The 20,419-nt window shown below is 34.2% G+C and overlaps 4 protein-coding genes across 9 annotated transcripts; 1 reads left to right on the top strand and 3 right to left on the bottom strand.

Moving 5' to 3' along the window:
- Nucleotides 1-727: 727 nt before the first annotated feature.
- LOC8258434 (protein DEHYDRATION-INDUCED 19) lies at nt 728-6,973 on the bottom strand. Its single transcript, XM_002509393.4, has 6 exons — nt 6,437-6,973; nt 6,205-6,344; nt 3,926-4,003; nt 3,535-3,821; nt 1,188-2,917; nt 728-946 (listed from the first exon to the last, which is right to left on the bottom strand). Exons 1-5 carry the CDS (start codon nt 6,519-6,521, stop codon nt 2,809-2,811), a joined length of 699 nt encoding a protein of 232 aa, XP_002509439.2. The 5' UTR covers nt 6,522-6,973; the 3' UTR covers nt 728-946; nt 1,188-2,808.
- Nucleotides 6,974-9,382: 2,409 nt separating this feature from the next.
- LOC8258432 (uncharacterized protein At4g28440) lies at nt 9,383-11,059 on the top strand. Its single transcript, XM_002509391.4, has 2 exons — nt 9,383-9,792; nt 10,554-11,059. Exons 1-2 carry the CDS (start codon nt 9,534-9,536, stop codon nt 10,745-10,747), a joined length of 453 nt encoding a protein of 150 aa, XP_002509437.1. The 5' UTR covers nt 9,383-9,533; the 3' UTR covers nt 10,748-11,059.
- Nucleotides 11,060-13,285: 2,226 nt separating this feature from the next.
- Nucleotides 13,286-15,972, bottom strand: LOC8258431 (protein NUCLEAR FUSION DEFECTIVE 6, mitochondrial). Of its 6 annotated transcripts, none has more exons than XR_007215926.1 (5): nt 15,831-15,972; nt 15,681-15,800; nt 15,459-15,580; nt 15,001-15,089; nt 14,596-14,880 (listed from the first exon to the last, which is right to left on the bottom strand). XR_007215926.1 is itself a non-coding variant. In XM_048374286.1 (5 exons), exons 1-4 carry the CDS (start codon nt 15,851-15,853, stop codon nt 15,082-15,084), a joined length of 273 nt encoding a protein of 90 aa, XP_048230243.1. In that variant the 5' UTR covers nt 15,854-15,972; the 3' UTR covers nt 14,596-14,880; nt 15,056-15,081. The 6 variants fall into 6 exon arrangements, 4 of the variants coding, with proteins under 4 accessions (XP_048230244.1, XP_015573069.2, XP_048230243.1 ...); XM_048374286.1 differs by having other exon boundaries at nt 15,056-15,089; XR_001535029.3 differs by lacking the exons at nt 14,596-14,880; nt 15,001-15,089 and adding exons at nt 13,286-13,538; nt 13,898-13,968 and having other exon boundaries at nt 15,681-15,868.
- Nucleotides 15,973-16,482: 510 nt separating this feature from the next.
- LOC8258430 lies at nt 16,483-18,423 on the bottom strand. Its single transcript, XM_015728888.3, has 3 exons — nt 18,175-18,423; nt 17,084-17,245; nt 16,483-16,873 (listed from the first exon to the last, which is right to left on the bottom strand). The coding sequence occupies exons 1-3, from the start codon at nt 18,184-18,186 to the stop codon at nt 16,628-16,630; spliced, it is 420 nt and encodes a 139-aa protein (XP_015584374.1). The 5' UTR covers nt 18,187-18,423; the 3' UTR covers nt 16,483-16,627.
- Nucleotides 18,424-20,419: the final 1,996 nt, after the last annotated feature.

Genomic DNA, 20,419 nt, shown 5'->3' with positions numbered 1-20,419 from the left:
TTAACTTTAGCATTTAATTAGAGTTCTGAAATTAAAATTAAGTCCATTCATGCTGCGCAAAATCATTTTGATTAGTCGTCGTAGTCAAATAGGTTCATTAAAGGTATCACACCTTTCACAAGCTCTCTTCAAATCACATCAAAAGGGCTAAAATAAATATTCAAATGAGAAGAGAGAAATCTTCTTGCGGGAGCGCTTATTCAAATGAGTCGCGGTTGGTCTAACCAACCAATAACAGCTTACCATCGGATAGCTGATAGAGCTAATTTACAGAACCATGTCAGCTTAAATAATCATTCAAACCCAGAAATGAGAAGAGAGATACTGTGGTAAAATATTTAATCATTGCTTTGCCTCCTTACAAATTCGTCATTCTCATTTCAAATGTTATGGATCCGCTGACACGAACCCATTTATGTAATAAGATGTTCCTAAAAATTTGCTTCAAATACACGTAGAAATTACTTCCAGTCTACACAGCAAATCTTGTGCAATTGCACCTACCAAGAAAAGATTTCTGGACCAAAACCAAACTGATTGCAAAAGACGAGGCATTTGAATGATTGAATCCCCCACCGAAAAAGCAAACGCTTTTTCCATTTTCTCGGCGAGACGAACCTACTGTTTTTCGGATCAGCATCATGAAAATCCCCGGATTTAAACATATGTAAGATAGCCCCAGATCATTCATGTCTGCCATTTCTCTTTAAATTAAAGAAGACAAATCTGTAAAATAAATCTACATTTAGAACAAAAACTCATGTAGAGTAGTAGTCCATTATTTCGGGTTTTACACTTGTGCTTGCCCTTGTACAATTACACTTACCATTTTTTTATTTTGCTAAAAAACAAAGTTATATACATAGAGCACGGCAGGTGCAAGCTACCATCAATACTTTGCCTGAAGAACTATCCTCAACTTCACCATCCAACATAGCCCAGAAAACTGCACCCAAATCACGAAAAACCAAATGTAATCAAAAGCATATTATTAGAAGAACAAAGACGTAAACTATAACCTCAAAAAAGAAAAAGAAAAAGAAAAGACACAGATCAATAGGAATTATCAATGATCAATGAGAAGAAGGATTAATCTTCAAAACCCACAGAAATATTAGATAAGAAAAGCAGGTAAAAGTTTTAATTTTTTTTTTCCTTTGAGAAAAGGAAAGAAAAGAAGCAAGTACCTGAGAGAACGAAAGGCTAGATGATGAGACAGAACGTGAAAGAAGAAATTAGCTCCGTGAAGGAACATCACAACTCCAGTACAGCCCATTCCCAAGACAAATATCTCCACCACCATGGCCCCTAATTGTTAATGAAACCAACGGTGAGTGACACTCTGTTCTATAAGACCCTGAAACCTTAAAAAAAGAAAAAGATGGATGTAATAATCAGTAGAGAGATATCAGGATGGATGGAGATCGCTGCAAGAGGAACAAACAGACAACTTGGGAGGATTAGTAGTAGCACCAGTAGTAGCGGGACCAGCAGATAAAGCGTGGAAATTTAGGAGGTATCTTTTAATATATTTTTGTTGGGTTTGTGGTGATGATAGACCTGACAGTCCAACTTGAAGTGGGCTTGTCATCTTCTTTCCTCTGCTGTTGGTTTTTATGGCTTCTAAACAAACAAACAACGCAAAAAGTGATTGAATGATAACCAGACCGACCCACCGCCACCAACTTCTATTATTTTTGGTATTCTTTCAACGCTATCAACTATTTGCCTCCTGGTTTTGCTTAACGTACGGATCAATTGTGAGTGATGAAGCCAGAATACACCGTTTGGTGAAAAACAGAAAAGATTAAATAAATAGACAGTGAATTTGTAGCTGTTTTATTAATAATTAATGACTATCAAGTTAAATGGGCCTTTTTCCTTTTGGCGGCACCGACTGTGTCTGTAGCCGCTCACCGATCATTGTTTTAAGGCATATGTTTGTTCATGACTGTCCAATGATGACATTCCTGTTCTCTCATAGATTATATAACCGCTGACACTAACTTAAAGACTATTTATTTATTAAGTGGTTACCACTAAACCAATTTCAAGTGATTCAGATAATTAGTCATTCAACCAGAGCTAATAAAAATAAAAATAAAAGGATAGAAAGCATTCTTCTTCCCTTTTTCTAAAATTTGTTATTTTTTAGAAAAATGATCAAAGACAGGTCATGAATGGATATTTTTACGAGTATTCTAATACTTCAACGCCAGAGTTACTTTCATTTCTCACCATTAAGTTGCTTGTTAACTTCCTACCTTCTTTTTTAAAAGCTTTTTGCACTCTGATAGTTCTTTTAAAGTTACAATTTTTGCTGTGCCATTTTCAATTTCATTCATCAGCGATAGGATAAAGTCAGCTTCCTAGCATTAACCAACACAGAAAAGTAACATCATCCTTCTTTCAAGTTTTAGTCCGCAAAGCATGACATAGAAGACACTGAGTTATGAGGCATTTAAATGTGAGGACTAGAGCATAATGCTGCTGCAGACTAGGCGTTTAATTCAAAGGTGTTAATGTTGCAACATGGGAATACTTTCATAAGATAAAAAATTTCCATAAACTAGAAGATGATTCATTCTGCAGAAGGTAGTACATCAATTTTCAAGGAGGAACTAGGATGAGATAATAATATCTATCTATCTATCATCCAGCATTCATGGAACTGCTCCGATATTCAAATGAAATAGGCACTGGGTTTGTTGAGCAAATATCAAACAATTAAAACTCCCACCCTGAGATACCTCTTATCAAAGATTTTAAATCTCATCCATTATTTCCCAGATGGACTTGCTGCTTTCGTTAGTCGCTTAACAGAGTCGAGAGAAGCAGATCCTGCACAAAACCAGCTCTTCCAGCAGCCTGCCTCATCCTTTTCTCCCTTTCTTCATAACTCAAAGAAGGATCGAAACTGCAGGAGATAGAGAGCATTAGTCAACAAACAACTCCTTCAATGATTTAGAACACCATTACTCAATTACTCGAATCTTCCATGTAAAACCACAAAGGTAATCTTTTTTATTAGCATGATCCAACAAGGAAAGCCATAATTATTGGCAAGATGATAATCTTCCATATCCAGGATGAGTTTTTTGAGTAGAAAATAAATAGAAGACGAGCATAAAATCAAAATAAGGAGTATATCATCACCTATATACCAAATCGATAGATGATTGACATTTATCTATTAGTATTAGAATGATTGAGATATGTGTCAATCATATAATGCTCAACTGTAAAACCCTCAAAGTACATGTCAATCACCAATCCATTAAGGTGCATATGCTTGGAGTAGGTAAATCTGACCCATAAGAAAAACACAGATTTATGGAAATGTAATACACGATAACAATCCCGTCAAAGAGGGGGGGAAAGTCAAGAATCATTCGATGCAAAAAGTGCAAGAGAAAAAGGATGACAAACTGGAAATTCCATCCACAAACTGAAGTTATTTTTTCCATGGAAGACAAACCCTGGCATAAGGGTTTACAAAATCCTCCATATAAAACAGTAAATAAGAATCAGTACCTTGATCTCCACATATTTGTTGGTGCTGCTGTTTTTGCAGGAGCATCTCCCACGCTTGTTACCACAGATTTTGAAATCTCTTCAGCTTCAGATGTAGGGAAATTCAAAATAAGTGATGAAAGGAATGGGTCAGTAGCTGCATTAGACACATTACCATTGTTTGACCTATATCCACCACCACCCCCTAACAGCATTTGCAAATGTGCCTCGCGGAGATCCCGTCCAAGGAGAGACAATGCCTGACTGTTGGGAATTGCAACTCTTCGTAACCTCCGACGTCTCTGCAAGTAATCTCCAGTTAAGGGAAATCTGGGCACTAACTTGAATTTGTTAATTAAAATAAAGATCAATTATTATGAAAATCTAATGAAAGTTTCCATTTAAAGGATATCTTGAACAAGTGTCCATGCTGCAGAGTGATGTGACTTAGCATGTCCCGTGCGACTTTAACAGAGCAAATAGGACAAACCTGCAATGGCAAAATGGATGCAGTATGAAACTATTGCAAAGAAGTATCAATTAGAACAAATAGCTTGTTAAATAAATCAGCCTCTTAATCCAAGGAGCAGTCAAGCAAATCATTATCTATCAATTCATGCACTAACCACAATTGACATAATAGTCTTTTTACACTTGTTTATTTTTGTCCTTACCTTCTATTTCCTAGTACCATATGGAAATGAAACATAAAGAAAAGACATCAAACCTCATTCTCACAAGGAGATGAAAGAAAAAGTAAACAAATTATAATAAGTTCTTCACTCAGACTGTTTCAACAAATAATAGCTATTGGCTATATGTAGTAAAAATTTCATATTATTCCAGGAATATGAAATATAGCTGCTAGAATTTTCCAGTCCCAAGTTGATAAGCTAAATAGATAAGATTTTATATCAGGAGGAAGCATCCAAATAGAAAATATATCACAGTGGATTGTCATTTAAAACATTATTAGATCTACTCTGAATCCTTTCACTGCCTCATTAAGAAATTAGACCTATCTTATGCATGTTTGCACCTGAAGGTTCTTGCAAGAATAGCGGGTCTACACTTTAGTATCACTAATTTGTCTTTAAACAATGAAAAGTTAGCCCATACATCAAATATGAGTACAAAGGATCTCATGTTGTATAAACTCCATCAGCAACAAACCATGAAGGGAATGAAAAAGAGGCTAAATGGCAAATACCATGACTTGTGTACATGCTAATCTCTCAAGAACAAATAGGCACCAAAGGTTGACAGATGGGCACACTGCACATTGATAGGAGGGAGCATACCCCTCCACCCCAAAAAACACAGACACACACAGAGGGAGAGAGAGATGTTATAAAACATGCTCATGCAGACAACAACACTGAGGGATTGTTCAAGTCTAACAGCAAAATCTAGAAGCTTAATTCCAATTGATCCTCATAGAGTATAGGTTCCATTTCCATCTCTCTTTGTTTCTCTTTGTTTTTACCTTTTCATTACAGCATTATTTTCCAAGAAGAAAGTAGAAAAATTCTGAGAGGAAAAGGGAATTTTACAAAGAGAGCAGAAGGGAAAAAAAATTCCAGATCTCTGATCTTCCACTACAATCCATCACCTGTTCATAATCATATTAAATTAAAGATGTCAAGTTTAGTCCTCAGACAAGTTGAGCATATGCTTAAATATCTTCATTCAAATTAAATCCCCAAGCATGGAAAGAACAGGCTAGTATGCCCCCAAAATATCATGTCAACTGCCATATCTTTTTCACCAATTCACAAAAGCCAGTGTCGCACATTACTTGCAGCAAACCAAATCCCTCTTCTTGTTCAGAGAACTCAAACAATTGACAAGCTCTTAGTTCTTATTGACTTATGACTCATTGTCCTCCTTATACTTTGCAACTCGTGCATATTTTCTTCTATATATGTAGTTACTTGCTGACGTGAGAGATTAATTGTAACTTTTTAAGTTATTCAAGCAGGACTAGACAACTCAGAAACATCATAAAGAAAACTTTATACCATATCAAATGTCTTTTTCTTCTTTCACGTTTAGAGCTAGGCCTCCTCAAAGGAAAACTAGACTTGTCGTTCGTGGCCATAAGAGGAAATCTCCAATCATTCATCTCTAACAAAAATCATCACAAACCCTAATGATCCATTTGGACAAACATAGCGAGAACAAATCAATTTCAACACATGCACAAAGACATGTATTTGCTGATTCTTGCAACAAGAATTTTTACACCCTCCCATTATTGCAACAAAAACTTGTACTGGATTCCCATTTTTCCTATGACAAACCAACAAGCAGCATATCTCAACACAGCATACCCATCAAGGTTCTATATATTTCCACAATTCCACTATCCTTTAAATGACAAAGCACTTTGACAAAAATTTACAAGACAAATATGTTAACAAATATTTGGTCCCCTCAATTCATTTTCTTTACAAGGAAAACTTTGCCAGACAAAATCAACCAAAAAATAAAAAAGAAAAAAGAAAAGGAGAAGCACCAATAAGAAATAAAAGAGGAAAATAAAAGGGTGAATTACCTAAGAATCAAAAAGGCTGACATTAAGTTACCAAGTACATAAGATCAACAATGAACATAAACAAATACAGAAGAAATCATTTCTTAATCAAGATAAAGAGATATCAAAAAAACACATAAAGATTTCAAACTTACGGTGACTCTAGATTCGCAAGAGTGCTCATCTTCAAGATGGGAACACAAAGAAGTGATGTCAAAATCCTCGTAACAATAAGGACATGGGAAATCAGGTCTGACCTCGTCTTCTACCTCGAAATCATCTATGTTCAGTCGATCTAAATCACAAATTTCAAATAAACATTACTAAACTCACATTCAAAGATAATTAAAACAACCCAGAAAATAAGAAATAGAAAAACATAATTACCCAAGTGATAGCTCTGGTGATGGTGCTGCAAAGTGTACTGCCTTTTGGCGGCGGCAATACGAGAAGTCCAAAAATCAGAGTCCATTTCTCACCAAAGATCAGGTTTTTTCTAAATCTCTTTATTTCCAAAGATAATATCTTTATTAGCCTTTGAGATAAGCTTTAACAATTCAAGAGTGAAAAGGAAATAAAAGGAACAGAAGGATTTGCTTTCTCTTTATATTTTTCTTTTGAATCTCCTTTGTCTATGTGTTCTCAAAGGATATTTGACTTATTTCTGTCAAGGAAAAAGAGAAAGAAAAAGAAAGTTAGCAATTTGATGCAAGAATTGAAAGTTTCTTTATTGCATTTTTAATTTTGACCCGTTCCTTGTTATTGGTGATGAAGAAGAAGAAGAAGAAGGAGAGAAGCTCAAAAAAAGAAGAAAAAGAAGTGTGACGATTGAATTAAGGAAAGAAAGAGGAGAGAGAGAAAGGGTATGTGGCCATGACAGGGCATGACGTCAACAATATATGAGTAAATGTCGGGTTTTCTCTGCAATCAACGCACGTTTCTGTTCTTTATTATTCTTCTTCTTTGTTTAAAGAAGAGTAATATCTTGTGGTCTGAAAATTACAGGCTATTTTTTTGTTATTCTAATCTTCCATAATAATGCAAGGATTTTACGAGGCCTATATTGTCTAAAAGGATAATATATTTCGTAGTCTAATTTGCTGGTTTACAACTAAATAAACAGTTTATTATTGAATACACTAAAATCTCTACAATAAAGCATTACTAATTAAAAACAATTTTAAGGCATTTAAGATTTCTTTAAACTGTGAATCTCTGAATGTTAGAAAAAGGTGGGGATTCATCTGGAGGTGGAAAAAGTAGAGAGTGCCTAAAAACTGGTGGATGCTAGAGAGCTGGCAGTCGGGTCCTAGGTGCCCGTGGACAGAGGCGGTGCGATGGAGAAAGTAACTACTATAATTGATAATACCGGTGGAGTATATAGCACATCCAGAAATACATATTTTGGTTGCTATCAAGAATATATACTGAAAAATCTGAAATTATTTTGTGTTTTAAGGCATGGAATCCTAATCCCGTCAAAACGATTAAGGTTGTCAGAAGGGTTTAGAGTGAGTACATGGAGATTCTCCACAGTACTCTTAAGCATAAGGAAATTACTTGGCAGCTTCCTCCTAATAGATGATGAAGAGCCAGACACAGCAGGAATTTAGGTCATTTTCCCCTTATAACAATACCAAGGAAAACTCTCTACTCACTTCAAACTATAGCTTTAGCTTATGGAAAAAAAAACGATACTCTTGCCAAAATTGTGAAGCTATATCTACTTTCTTTAAACAAGCTTCTTTTACTTTATATGTTATTTTCTTGGTAAATTTATATTTTTTATTTTTTATTTTCTAATGGTAAAACTTAAAACGCAAAGGAAACAAAAGTTAGATTTTTTAACACATATCAAAATAAAATATAGAAAAAAATATATTAAAAGTCTATTAAATTTATATTAGAATATTTTAAGATAATCGTTTTATAAATTAGTATTTTTTAACATAAGAACTATTGGACTACAAGTTTAATAAATGAAAAATTCATTCTTTATTTTAATTTTAATAAATGTAATATAAGCTATTCATAATTGATAGATTTTATTATCTTCTAGCAAAAATTAAGAAAAAAAAGAGAGAGAGTTAAAACTATCAATATTTATAGAAAAAAATATAATATAAAAAAAAACTATTAAACTTAAATAAATCATTTAATTGAGAAGTGATTATCAAATAGATAATACTCTTCAAAATAATCATCACCGTTGAGAATCTTGCAAGACTCTTTTCTTATCCTAGTAATTGGTTAACCACTTCTTTCACTTATGATTTTCCTTAGTTTATATAAAACATTTCTTTTTATATTCTTAATGAAATCAAAATGGTTAAAAATGGTTTAAATGTCAATTTGCTCCACCAACTTAGAATCAATTTATTCGGATTTTAAATTGTTGGCTAATATTCATCCATCAATTTAGCAAAAATGGCTAACTCAGTCCAAATTCCTACAAAATTAAAATATTAGATTCCGGGCATCATGCAAAGTAAATAAAAGTTCAATTTAAAAAATTAAGTAAATAAAAGTTCAATTTAAAAAACTTAATCAATAAGTGAAATTCAATTAGAAACTGTCTTGTAAAATCAAATGCATATATAATTAATAACATAAGATAGGCATCAATTTATTGGATTATAATAAAGAGTGGTAAATGCTATTTTTTACGATATGGATTTACTATAGACAAAAATATTTTTCATCTAAATAATTTCTCAAGTAAAAAAAGGCAGTGAGCATCTCAGACTGTGAAGAGTATTTTATTTTATTTTATTTTAATCTTTAACTTATATATGCAACATGTAAGTCATTGTCCTACATATTAATGTATATTTATTTATTTGCATTTTTTATTATTTAGTTATTTTATATATTAATTTTTAATTTATATGTGTATTGAAATTATATACTTGTATACGTGATGTTCCATATGTAGATATTTTAATGTTAATATTTAACAGAATTGAAATATTCATTAAATTAAAATATAAAATATAAAATTAAAAAGTAAGAAGTAATTAAATAATTAAGATTTGGATGTTTACTGATTAAATGTAAATATTTGCAAAAAAGGTTAGATATGTTCCAGCAGAGATGAGAATTTTAAGTAAATAAGATATAGTCTAATTGGCAACTAAATAGTAGAAATTGAGTGCTTAATTATATGGACGTTTAACATGATGAAAGAAGTGGCAATCACAAAATCAAATGCTCATACAACTGGAGATTAATTGAAAAGATTAGACTTGGCTGGAAAGCTTTTTTGGTTTTCAAATTGGAGAAAAACGGCATGTCGTGGCACCGCCGAAATGGCACTATAAAATTAGGAAAGCAACAACAAAACCTTGCAGTTCCCGATCGATAACAAAATCGCTATCTCTAGGGTTTTCCCAGGAGAAAAAAAACAACAACAACAACAACAGAAATCAAATCAAACCCTGAAACAAATAACGTAGCTTTCGTTATCCAACAAAATCAAGAATCAATGGCAACAAATCAGCAACAAGCAGCAAAAACTAACAACAACAAAATAGAGAAGAGAAAGCCAGTTTTTGTCAAAGTGGATCAGCTAAAGCCAGGAACAAATGGCCACACACTGATCGCAAAGGTTTTAGCTTCAGATACAGTTTTGCACAAGGGACGAGCCACTGCTTCTTCTAATCGTCTCCGCAATACCCGCATCGCTGAATGTCTTATCGGTGATGAGACCGGCACTATCCTCTTCACCGCCCGTAATGATCAAGGTCTAATATCCATTTCCTTGACTTTTACCCATTTTTAGATTTGCTTAAAATCATAAATGATGCTGTTTTATTATATGTGGTTGGTTTATGTAGGGAAATGTTTAAATCTTAGTGGGTACTATAAAATTTATTTTATTTTATCTTTAATGACAACGTTTAACCATTTCTGTGTGACAGTAGGTTTGGGTTTACTGATTAATGAATGTACTTGTCGATGTGTTTCTTTTTGTCTTAAAAACATAATGCAGACGAGTGCTTTAAACTTTTTGTTGTGTTGGTTTTTTGTTGGGGAAATCCGTGCTTAATTAGTTTTGGTATTTGGAAATGAAGGGTTCAAACTGAAGTATCTGAAGAATCTTAGTAATGCAATTACGATAGATGGCAATGCAATTCAACTTCTTCTTGTCTTATTCTTTGTTCTCGTTGACAGAATTTCTGATGAGTTCTTAAACACGCATGGGATTGCAAGCTCTCTTTCTTCTTTGGTTTTTGAGCAAGTACTAACAGTCCATAGAGAACACTCTTTTAGGTGATAAAGGAAGATTTTCCAGAATCACATTTAGCCAATCTCCTCCCCTGCATCCTGTTTAGGCTCTATTTTCATTTTTGTTGTCAATATTGTCAAAGAGCAGTCAGTATCTAGCTGTTTTCGTTTTGATATTTCTTGTCTGTTTTCTTCAAAAGATAGATGCCAGAAGATCTCACTGATGTGTTGCCAATCTGCTTTATAATGATAAAAATTATGGCTGTTTTTGGTGCAGTTGACTTGATGAAACCTGAGACCACTGTAATTCTGCGGAATGCAAAGATTGACATGTTCAAAGGTTCCATGAGGCTAGCTGTTGACAAATGGGGCCGCATTGAGGTCACTGAACCTGCCAAATTTGCTGTAAAAGAGGATAATAATCTGTCTCTGGTCGAGTATGAATTGGTGACTGTGGCTGCTGAAGAGTGATGGAAATATAGTAGCAGTCGGATACCTATATACTGGTTTATGAATTCAGAAGCCTGATGGTTGTTTCTACTCTTCCTTCCTATGGCATGGGTGCTATTGCGATATAATTTTGATGATAGTTGTATTTGGTATACGGATGTCCCTAAAATTGGTCAGTCCCCTCGTTTTAACTTTGTTAACATCTATTAGGATTATTAACGGCATTTAAATGCGTGAAGAGATTGTCACTTGTTGATGAATTGGTGGAAACTGAACTTGGAATTAAAATATTGGTGTTAATAGTAAAAGTCCCATTATCTGAGTATTCTCTTATGCTAATCTTTTACGCCTTCAAATTTTGTGTGGTTATTGCTCTCTCTATTTCTTCCAGGGAAGTTCCCAATTTTCATACAAATAAAGTGTATGATGTTTCTTAGCTTTGTACTTGCCAGCCACGAGGCCCTCAACTCTTTTTAGGTTTAATACTTTATGTTGCACACCCTTTCATATGCTTAGAAGAATATTATCCCTCACATTATTGGTTATTATGGTTGCTTATAAGGAAGAAGGACGTGGTATTTACTACAGGAATTAAAGCATTCAAAACTTGCCTAGCCTATAAAGCAATCCATACTCTGGAGTTGTCACTGACAACTATGTAAAATAAATAGCTGCTTGCTTCGGATCCGGTGCAAATTGACAGGTTAACCGTGCCTATATTTTCAGGCCTAATCTTAAAAAAGGCATATTCGAACTTCTGTGTTTTATTGCCATTTTACGGCAAATTACCCTAGAACCCAAAGGTTTGGATTTAATTGCAAAGATTTGAAACTTTTTGTGATTAAGCCACGTTTGCAAAGATGGAGACTTTTCCGGTCCCTACAAAACAGCATTTGCTCTGTAGGAGTCAGTGTGCTCCACGGGCTATTCGAAGGCGATTGCTGGTTTCACTGAATGTTGAAGCTGGAGGCCTAATCAATCATGGGCAGGCCATATTTTACCGGTATAGGCTATGGCATTTAGGTGGATGAGTCAACCCGTGGATAAGGGTACAGTTGAGGCTGGATGAGATAATCCATATCCATCACAAAGAATGCCTATGCCTTTTCGCTCAATATATGATATGGCCCGTAACTTAATATTTGCATACGATTTTTATCATTTATTCTAAAGCTTCGATTGATACTTCATATTTGAAATGCAGCCGAGAACCAATCCTAGTGTGCATTGGTAGCCGAAGTATTCAACCCTATCTGTAACTCCTATGATCGTGCGTCTGTCCTTGTCTGATTCATCACTGTTGGAGTTCTATTAGTAAATTAGGACTGTTGCGAAGTTTACTGCTACTGCTAGAGAAAGGAAATCATCCAGTTCAACTTCAGGGTCTCAGCCTTCTGTGGTGGACAACTCATAAGTTTTAGATTTCCGATCGCTCTTTCTTTTTAGTTATTCGGTTAAAAAAACTGTCTTGAGCAAGAATCATATCCCACAAAGAAAGTCCCATTTGTAGTTGGAGGGGGCTGTTATTATTCAACCACCATATGTTCTTCCTTGCAACCACGTATAGTCAATAAACCATCTCTTTATTTTATAGCACGTATTAAGAAATTCGCAAGAGCTACAGGGTAGGGATCGTAATGGTAATTGGAGGGATGGTTTGATTATAGAAATAGGCCATTGCCCTGCAGCAGAGATAGAACTTTGGGCGGTAATGATGGACTATTACTGGCTACAGAGGAAGGGAGTTCTAACATATTACTGACTCCAAATTGTTGGTTCAATGGCTGGTACAGAAAAAAAAGATGAAGGGCTGCGTGCCTATCAGGTCTTTGCTTGTAGGAATTTACCTGATCGGAACTGGAACTTTATGTCTTTTCTACTTATTGAGAAGGAAATAAGGCATAGAACTGGCCTGTGAATCTAACAAAAGAAAATTGGCATTTACTATTCCAGTGTCGTTCGACATAAGAATGTAGAAAAGGAAACACCATTAATAATATCCTGCCAAGATCTTTTCTCTTTAAAAGACATCTTTGATTTTGAATTGAGAAAGTTCTGTGGATTTGCGTTCCTTTCTCCGATTCATTTTAACATGTGGCAACCTCCACATGCTTTTAAAACAAAGGAAAAATTTCCAGTTGGGCAAATGCCAGATCTATTCCCATCTTCTGCCATCCCTTCAACATCCACCACTGGTAACTTATCATATAGACCGTTGTAGTCAAACCAAACAAACAGGTTAGAGCACTCGTTCAGATTTCACAAAGGATTCGTTCTTCTCAGAAAGAAACCTGAAAATGCCTGTCAATAATAAATGTGCCAGATTATCAAAAGGTTTATAGTGTTTGGGAGAACTGTTTGCCTAAAGACCTTTCTTTGGCCTTTCCTTCAAAGGCATTGGTGGCTAGACTCGTGCAATAGCTTATGGTTCCAACTTGGTTTCGCAAATTTATGATCTTGGGTACAGTTAAACCTAAGAGGAACTCCCAGTCTGCAGTTTCAAAGCTCATTCAGGTCGAGTAAACAGAGAGAGAGAGACAGACAGAGAGACAGAGAGAGGGCCACGAAAATTATCTATTACTAGTATAAAGAGAAAGAAATCTAATCCAGTGATGATCAAACCCAGGAATTACAAAAGTCATATCCATTACTCCATTTCCATAAGATGCCTATTTGCATAGGCGTGAAAGCACTTTCGAGTTTCTAGTTCCACCAATGAGAACAAAGACTCTGGCGAGAGTAACTAAGTCCATTGAAATCCATGAAAAACTATCACCATCGCACCGCATCCAAATAAAGAACAATCATCCATCTACAATACAAGAGGCATGATAACAAAAACAAGTTATTTTATCACCATGAACTCAAGTTCCTAGAAACTACTATCAAAAGCAACAATAACAAGTTCACTGCAGTGTTAAAAGGGGTAACTTTTAATTCCCTAACCCAATCAAAGCCAATGAGTAGTGATCAGGGATCTAATTAAGGAACATCTCTTACCACATTGTCCCATAAAAAATATCTTCTTTTGAATTTAAAACAATGTAAAATCACCAAACGTATATGATTTCTACCCAAGAGACACAAATAATTAGCATCATACTTCACCATCTTGTTAGCTTTTATAAACAGGAAGCATTTAAAACCCTAAGATAGGCTTTATTTCGCCACCTTCTCATTGAGTGCATGTACAAAAACTTTGCTTGTTTCCTCTGACATTCATCATACATCATCATTGCAATCTGAGTGAATAAACGAATTAGTATGCCCTCCAATTGATTATTCACATGAAAATGAATGAAGGGAAAGAATTATTTCAGATCAAGTCAGAAAATTAAAATAAATATTTGCACTGCCATCTAATTGTTGCACAGTCTGTCTTAGAATCAATTTAGGAATGAAAAAGAAAAACTAAAGGAGTAATACATGCAGAAACAATATGATTACTACCCAACATGAAAATACATCAATTTAGTGCATAATGGCCAAAGGCTAAACCATATAGGGCTTTTTGCCATCTGAAAAGTTATTTCTGTAGAAGAAATTTAGGAGTTCAAGGAAAACAACAGAAGCTCCTCAAAACTGAAGATAGAACTCAATACTCAGCCCTCAACATTATATCTAGAGGAACAAAAACTTTGCTCATACCCTCTGACATTCATCATGCATCATTATTGCAATCTCAAAGAATACAGCAAATTAGCATGGGCTGTAATTGATTATTCACATGAAAAATGAACAAAGGAAAGGAGAGAATTATTTCAGATCAAGTCAGAAAACAGATTGTCTTAGCATCAAGTTAGGAGTGAAAAAGCGAAAAAACAGAGTTCTACAAGCAGAACGAACATGATTACTGCCCAGCATGAAAATACAGCAAATTTAATGCATATTGGCACTATTTCTCAAACATTGAATGAACCATATAGGGCTTTTGCCATTTAAAAGGTGCTTTCTACTGAATTAAAAAAACAACAACAGAAACTCCTCAAAATTGAAGACAGAATTCAATATTTTAACCCCCAACATTATTCTAGAGGACCCATCTCATTTAACTACTTCCAAATAAAATTCTCCAGAAGTTTAAAAGTTGATAACAAAGAAATCCAAATGACCACATCTTTGGTTGCTCGATCTTCATCTAGGCTTGGATTGCCCTACAAAAAGGAAGAAGAATGTATTTTCTTTCATTTTACAAAGGAGAGAAGCAGAGATAGACAAGACTATTTAAATGAAAGAAACCCAAAATCTTTGATGCAAAGAAGGTCAAGATTCACATGTCAATGGCTTCAGGACCGAAGGCTTCCTTATTATAGGGAACTAATCATATACCTAGTCCTGCAATGTTGCCCACTTCCCTAGACACCTAATAACAAAAAAGAAGGGTTTTCAAAGGATCAGTGAAAAGAGTGCAGTTCCCACATCAATGTTATGCAAGAAACAATCACTGGCACCAACAATCTAACAAATTTGACATGTATGTGATATATAGATAATAACTGAGATCCCTTGAATCTAAGCATCACATTTTCCATATTGAACTCTCTTGTGATCTATAAGACATGATGCGTTATAAGCCTAATTCAAAGCGAATTCGAAATGCTAAACAACTCATAAAGCTAAAATCACAGCTTTTTATAAGAATCAACTCAGAAAAGAAAATTCTTATATTACAAGCACGCATGTCTATATGCAGAGGTATTGTATATGGATGTATTAAGGGAAAATAATTTACCTTCGGGAGTCCAACCATAGCAGCGAGGAGAGACAGAGAGCATTGAAGTGAGCAAAGCCGAGGCAGTGGCAGTGTAATAGGGGAGCATCGTCTCCACACTGCAGCTCATCTCCACTGGTGACCTATTAACAAAAATTTGATTTCAAACTTACACCTTTTTCTCCTAATAAAGAAAAAGGCAAGTGAATTTGTTCTCTTTTTCTTAAAAAAAAAAAAAATTACCTGAAAATGCGACGAGAGAGTGCATTTTGCTTAGGGATGCGAAATGGAGAGAAAGCTGAGTTGGTTCCGCTTCTGGGTTTCAGTCCGGAGGTTAGTCTGGCGGTGGATCGCAGGACGGACCTGGCGGCTGCGGTGGATCGCAGGACGGACCTGGCGGCTGCGGTGGCGGACATGGCTTTTGGCTGTTGGGAATATTTTGAGGGTTTTAGGCTATACACTCATTTGGGGTTTAAAGAGGTGTTTTACTCAACTCACCTAGATTACGTGGATCACTATGGTCCCTTTGATCACAGTGTTGTCTTCTATCCTACGAGTATGCATTAATGGTTTTCTTTTATTTTATTGATTGTTATTATATAATTTTGTTTATAAGATGTTTTTTTAGTACATAAAAAGCCTAATAGAAAGTGGACTACAGAATAACAGTAGATATTCTACACTCATCCTAAAAATGGTAACTCACTTATTGCTCCAAAACACAGTTGAGCTAGGTTTTCAAGTTTTAAATAGTATCAATAAGATTTTTTAGCACCAGTAATTGTGCAAAATTAAGTATATGGTGTTACATTACATAATTTCTTTTTGAAGAAAGAAAAAGATCAGACTGCAAATTTATCGAGTACATTGACTTATAATTTTATAAACATATATAAGCCATATTGTATTAATTGATTTATATCAATGTGACAGCTGATAACTACAATTCAAAATTGATCTCATAGAAAATCGAAGAAAAGAGTTGGAATTATGGCCAACATGTGTGCTGGTATGAGCATAAAAAGAAAAAGCTTTGAAGAAAAACTTAGGAAGAATTGGAGCAATGCTCTATTTGAGTGTATATTGAAGTATTATTTTGTTAGATTCACAATGGTTTCTTCTCAAAACAGAATATAATATAGCAGAAGAGATCACAAATGATGTTTATTCCCTTCAAATGCCATCAAAATTCATCTTTTTGTCTTGCTCTTACTTCTGCTCATCTTTTCCAAGGTGCCAACCAGTAAAGGAATACAGATTCCTTGCGACATTTCTGGTCTCTGTCTTGTGGTGACTTCGGAGCTCACTGTCTTTACAGATTTTCTTTCTTCATTTAAGTGGGTTCTTCTTGGGGTGCAAAGGCCTCCACTGCCAGGTCGAATGCCAATTAGCCGGCCTAGTGATACGCTATGGTCTTGGAAGAAGGATGCTGTAGACTGGTTCAACTCGCAGATAAGCACTAACACAAGTTCTAGTGGAAGCATATGAAAAGAACATTTTAATAGTAAAGATGCTCTCAAGTCTGAACGATGATGCAGAGCAAACAGGACAAGTTCTATATTACTTGGCTACACACAAGCAATTAAGAATGCACATAAAAGAGGAATTAGTTGCTTTTATGGGAGTAAAGAAAGCAGCAAGATCACCTCAGTGTCAAGGTTGGAGGATGAGAACGAGGAGAAACTGGGCGAGCGCAAGTGTACTGTAGAATGTGGTTCTGATGGAGCAGCCTGCAAGGTTGCCATCACTCGGAGTCTCATGTTCAAGATCTCTAGCCCAAGTGGCCATCCATTGGATGTCTCATTTTCCTGGGAATAGACATTAATTCACGCATGATAGGCGTTTATATCAACTTCAAAAAGCCTTCAGTATGTAGCCAATATTAGACATTTGGAAGTTGCCAGTACAGGGGAGTTCAACTCTAAGTGCCACTATCTGCTATTAATCTGATGAACAGGAAGGTTGATATTATGCGCATAATTCTGGAAATACTTCCCTCCCAAGAAGTTCCAACTTACAAAGCAATGCAAGCAAAAGGGGCTGATTATGTAGCCTATAACTTTGCATCTCAGTTTCATTAATCTCACCTAAATCCTTAATACATAATGCGTCTTTTGGCATCTGGATATCAAATAAGTTATATTCATTAAAAAATTGGTCATTTCTGCTGTATAATTCTCTCAATTTTTTTTCCAACTAAAAGTATCTATGCATAAAATTCGTAGTGGCATAGAAGAAAAAAGAGATCACGTAAGGCTAGCAAACCAAAAAACGAAGCAACCTACTTTTTTAATTTTTATCAAACACTCGATCATACAATCAATTTCCTAAAAGAAAACATCATCACTTGATCATATCGCATAGTTGTTTCTGTCAAATCCTTTCTGAACCACAAATTCAGGAGTTACTAACTTGCTAACAACCTTATCCAAAGTGAAGGAAATTAATTATCAGTTTCCATATCAGGAACATTTCTCTCCTTCACCCATAGACTGAAACACCTTTTATCTTACAGAACAATCGAATTTTAACAAAATTTAACAACAGACTCAAACGAGGTATCAATTCCTATTCCAACCCAAGAAAAGAAAGATTACAAAAAAAAATAAAAAAATCATACAGAACAATGCTTAAGAATGTAACTAACAAAACCCAGAAACAAAATTTTCACTAACGTATTAATGAATTTGCATTGGCACGAAACGAACACAAGCCGAGAAAGAAGAATGACTGTTACCTCTGTTGCCATGGTAGTTACAGCTTCTGCAAGGAAGAGAAAATGAAAGAAAATTGTTGAAGACAATTAGTAACAAATCGTACATGACATGACCAATGAACTAATAAAAAAGGCATAGGCTTTTTTCTGTCCTTCCTAAAGTTTCCTCCTTAAACATGAATGAATTAAGTACTTGGGACCCACTTCGGATGTTCAGATTTTCAATCAGTGTGGGTTCAAACAACAATTATTTCTTAATTAGCAATTGATAATCACAATCACAACTGTCCAGACATAACAACAACTGCATAATATAACTGTTAACTTACCGCCAGATATTTTAAAGATCATTTAATTGTCCAAAATGAAAGTACAAAAATGGATAGGAACAATTACATAATCCCCCCGTCCCCCCAGGTTACTTACAATTTAAACCCTCGTCAAATGTTTTCTTGCAATTAGAATTAAGTGGTGTTTTACGATTTCAATATTCTATCAGTTTTTAGAACAAGTTATGGTTTTCCTTTGAGCTTTAATTATGTTCATGTTTTTATCCATTTTGTTTGAACATAAGTTTAGATATAAGCGAATTGGAATTTTAAATTATTTTTATTCAAATAATTTTGATCTTATATTACTATTTTAGTCAATTTTTAGATATTAATTATTTTTCTTGACTTTTAAAATATTTTCACATGTATATATATTATTAGATATTCGCTGTTTAGGATATATTTACAGCTCTAAATAAAATTGTGGCTTTAAAACAGAATTCTACTAAAATTTAATTAAACTGATTTATACAAAGTTTGAAGAAGATATGCATATAGAAATGGATTTGATTTTTGAAAATTTCAAATTTATGTCCCCGCCCTGATTTAGTATATTAAGTAATTTTTTCATTCTATATTAATTGTCTTTTTTAATAAAAAAATTAATTATTTGTCACTTTTATATATCCAATACAACATTAATATTTTATTTTCTATTTTATCATTGTGTTAAAGTAGATCTAATAAATTTTGTAATGTATATAAAAAGCTAATTTATTTTAATTTAGCTAGTAAAACTATTGAATTTTTTATAATTCAAATGAAACGGAGGAAATACTTTCTATCAATCCAACCATATTGAGATAGTGCCACCTGCCAATGATTGATTAGTTGAATTAATTAATTAAAAAGGAGTAGGAGACCGTTTGTCTTATCATAATGGGTGAATAATTTGACAACAACTCAAAGAAAATATCATTTATTTAGGGTGGTGGGTAAATGGGTGCATCTGTTTCACCCTGCATTGAAGATTACAGCACAACCTAATTAATTCCACAGCTAATAGCTAACCAACCCCACCAAAAACCAATAAAATTAAAGTAAATAATTTGGCCATTCTTACATAGTAGAGTGTCTTCTAATACAATAGAGTATAAAATCCAGGCTTTTATGTGCACGTTGAATAATTACGTTGGATAATATATATTATATATAGCATTTTTATTTAGAATAATAATGATTAATAAAAATAAGTAGTTAATGACTTGATCTTGTTATATATTACCAAACATTGTGAAAGAGAGATGAAACGGTAGTGCTGTGTTTATTTAGATAGGAAGACATTTCATCATGGAACTGACTGAGAACTGCAAAATGGGTGGGGCCTGAGAAGATGATGCTGTAATTGTAAACGGTTGAATCACTATTTATTAAAACTTAACCTTTTTTTTTTGAGAAGATTTAAAACTTAAGTGCTAGAGTAACAAGTCTTTGTCAGATTGAGGATGACTGGTGGTGGCGGTACACCCTACAAATTCTAGCAATTGTTAATTTTTTTCAAAAAAAAAAAAAAGAGAGAAATTGGAACAGACGTGGCAATCACCGGGGCGGCAAAAGTAATTATTTGGTCGTTTGCTTAAGTTCCCTATGAGCTACGCCGCCGACATCCTAATTTCCTAATTGACCCGCCACTTTTTTTCACTCTTCCGTCTCATGTCCTCTGTATGGCCTTATTATTAAAATGGCTTTCATTTTCTTCTTTTCATTATAAAAGATTCAGTTTCTTATCACTTTAAAATCTTTTGAATAAAAAGTCTATTCAAATTTTAGACTAACCAATAGTATATAATCCACTAAAAGAATTAATTTTTTGACCATATTTTTTGGTTAACTGAAAAATACAAAAAAAAAAAAAATATGAAAACAATATAAAAAAATTTAAAAATATATCCAATCGGAGTTTAGTTGATTACCATTTCTATAAATTTTAAAAA

Source organism: Ricinus communis, chromosome 5 (genome assembly GCF_019578655.1).
Source record: "Ricinus communis isolate WT05 ecotype wild-type chromosome 5, ASM1957865v1, whole genome shotgun sequence".
Taxonomy (NCBI): Eukaryota; Viridiplantae; Streptophyta; class Magnoliopsida; order Malpighiales; family Euphorbiaceae; genus Ricinus; species Ricinus communis.
This window is presented reverse-complemented; position numbering and strand designations above follow the sequence as displayed.

Coding starts and splice junctions, on each gene's coding strand:
- LOC8258432 (XM_002509391.4), top strand. CDS start 9,534: ATGGCAACAAATCAGCAACAAGCAGCAAAAACTAACAACAACAAAATA. Junction 9,793..10,553: donor CACCGCCCGTAATGATCAAG/GTCTAATATCCA, acceptor TTTTTGGTGCAG/TTGACTTGATGAAACCTGAG.
- LOC8258434 (XM_002509393.4), bottom strand. CDS start 6,521: ATGGACTCTGATTTTTGGACTTCTCGTATTGCCGCCGCCAAAAGGCAG. Junction 4,004..6,204: donor CTTGCGAATCTAGAGTCACC/GTAAGTTTGAAA, acceptor TTGCCATTGCAG/GTTTGTCCTATTTGCTCTGT. Junction 3,822..3,925: donor AGCATGGACACTTGTTCAAG/ATATCCTTTAAA, acceptor ACTGGAGATTAC/TTGCAGAGACGTCGGAGGTT.
- LOC8258431 (XM_015717583.3), bottom strand. CDS start 15,853: ATGTCCGCCACCGCAGCCGCCAGGTCCGTCCTGCGATCCACCGCAGCC. Junction 15,581..15,680: donor CTCTCTCGTCGCATTTTCAG/GTAATTTTTTTT, acceptor TTTTGTTAATAG/GTCACCAGTGGAGATGAGCT. Junction 13,969..15,458: donor CTATGGTTGGACTCCCGAAG/GTAAATTATTTT, acceptor TTATTCACTCAG/ATTGCAATGATGATGTATGA.
- LOC8258430 (XM_015728888.3), bottom strand. Junction 16,874..17,083: donor CCTCCAACCTTGACACTGAG/GTGATCTTGCTG, acceptor GAGTTGAACCAG/TCTACAGCATCCTTCTTCCA.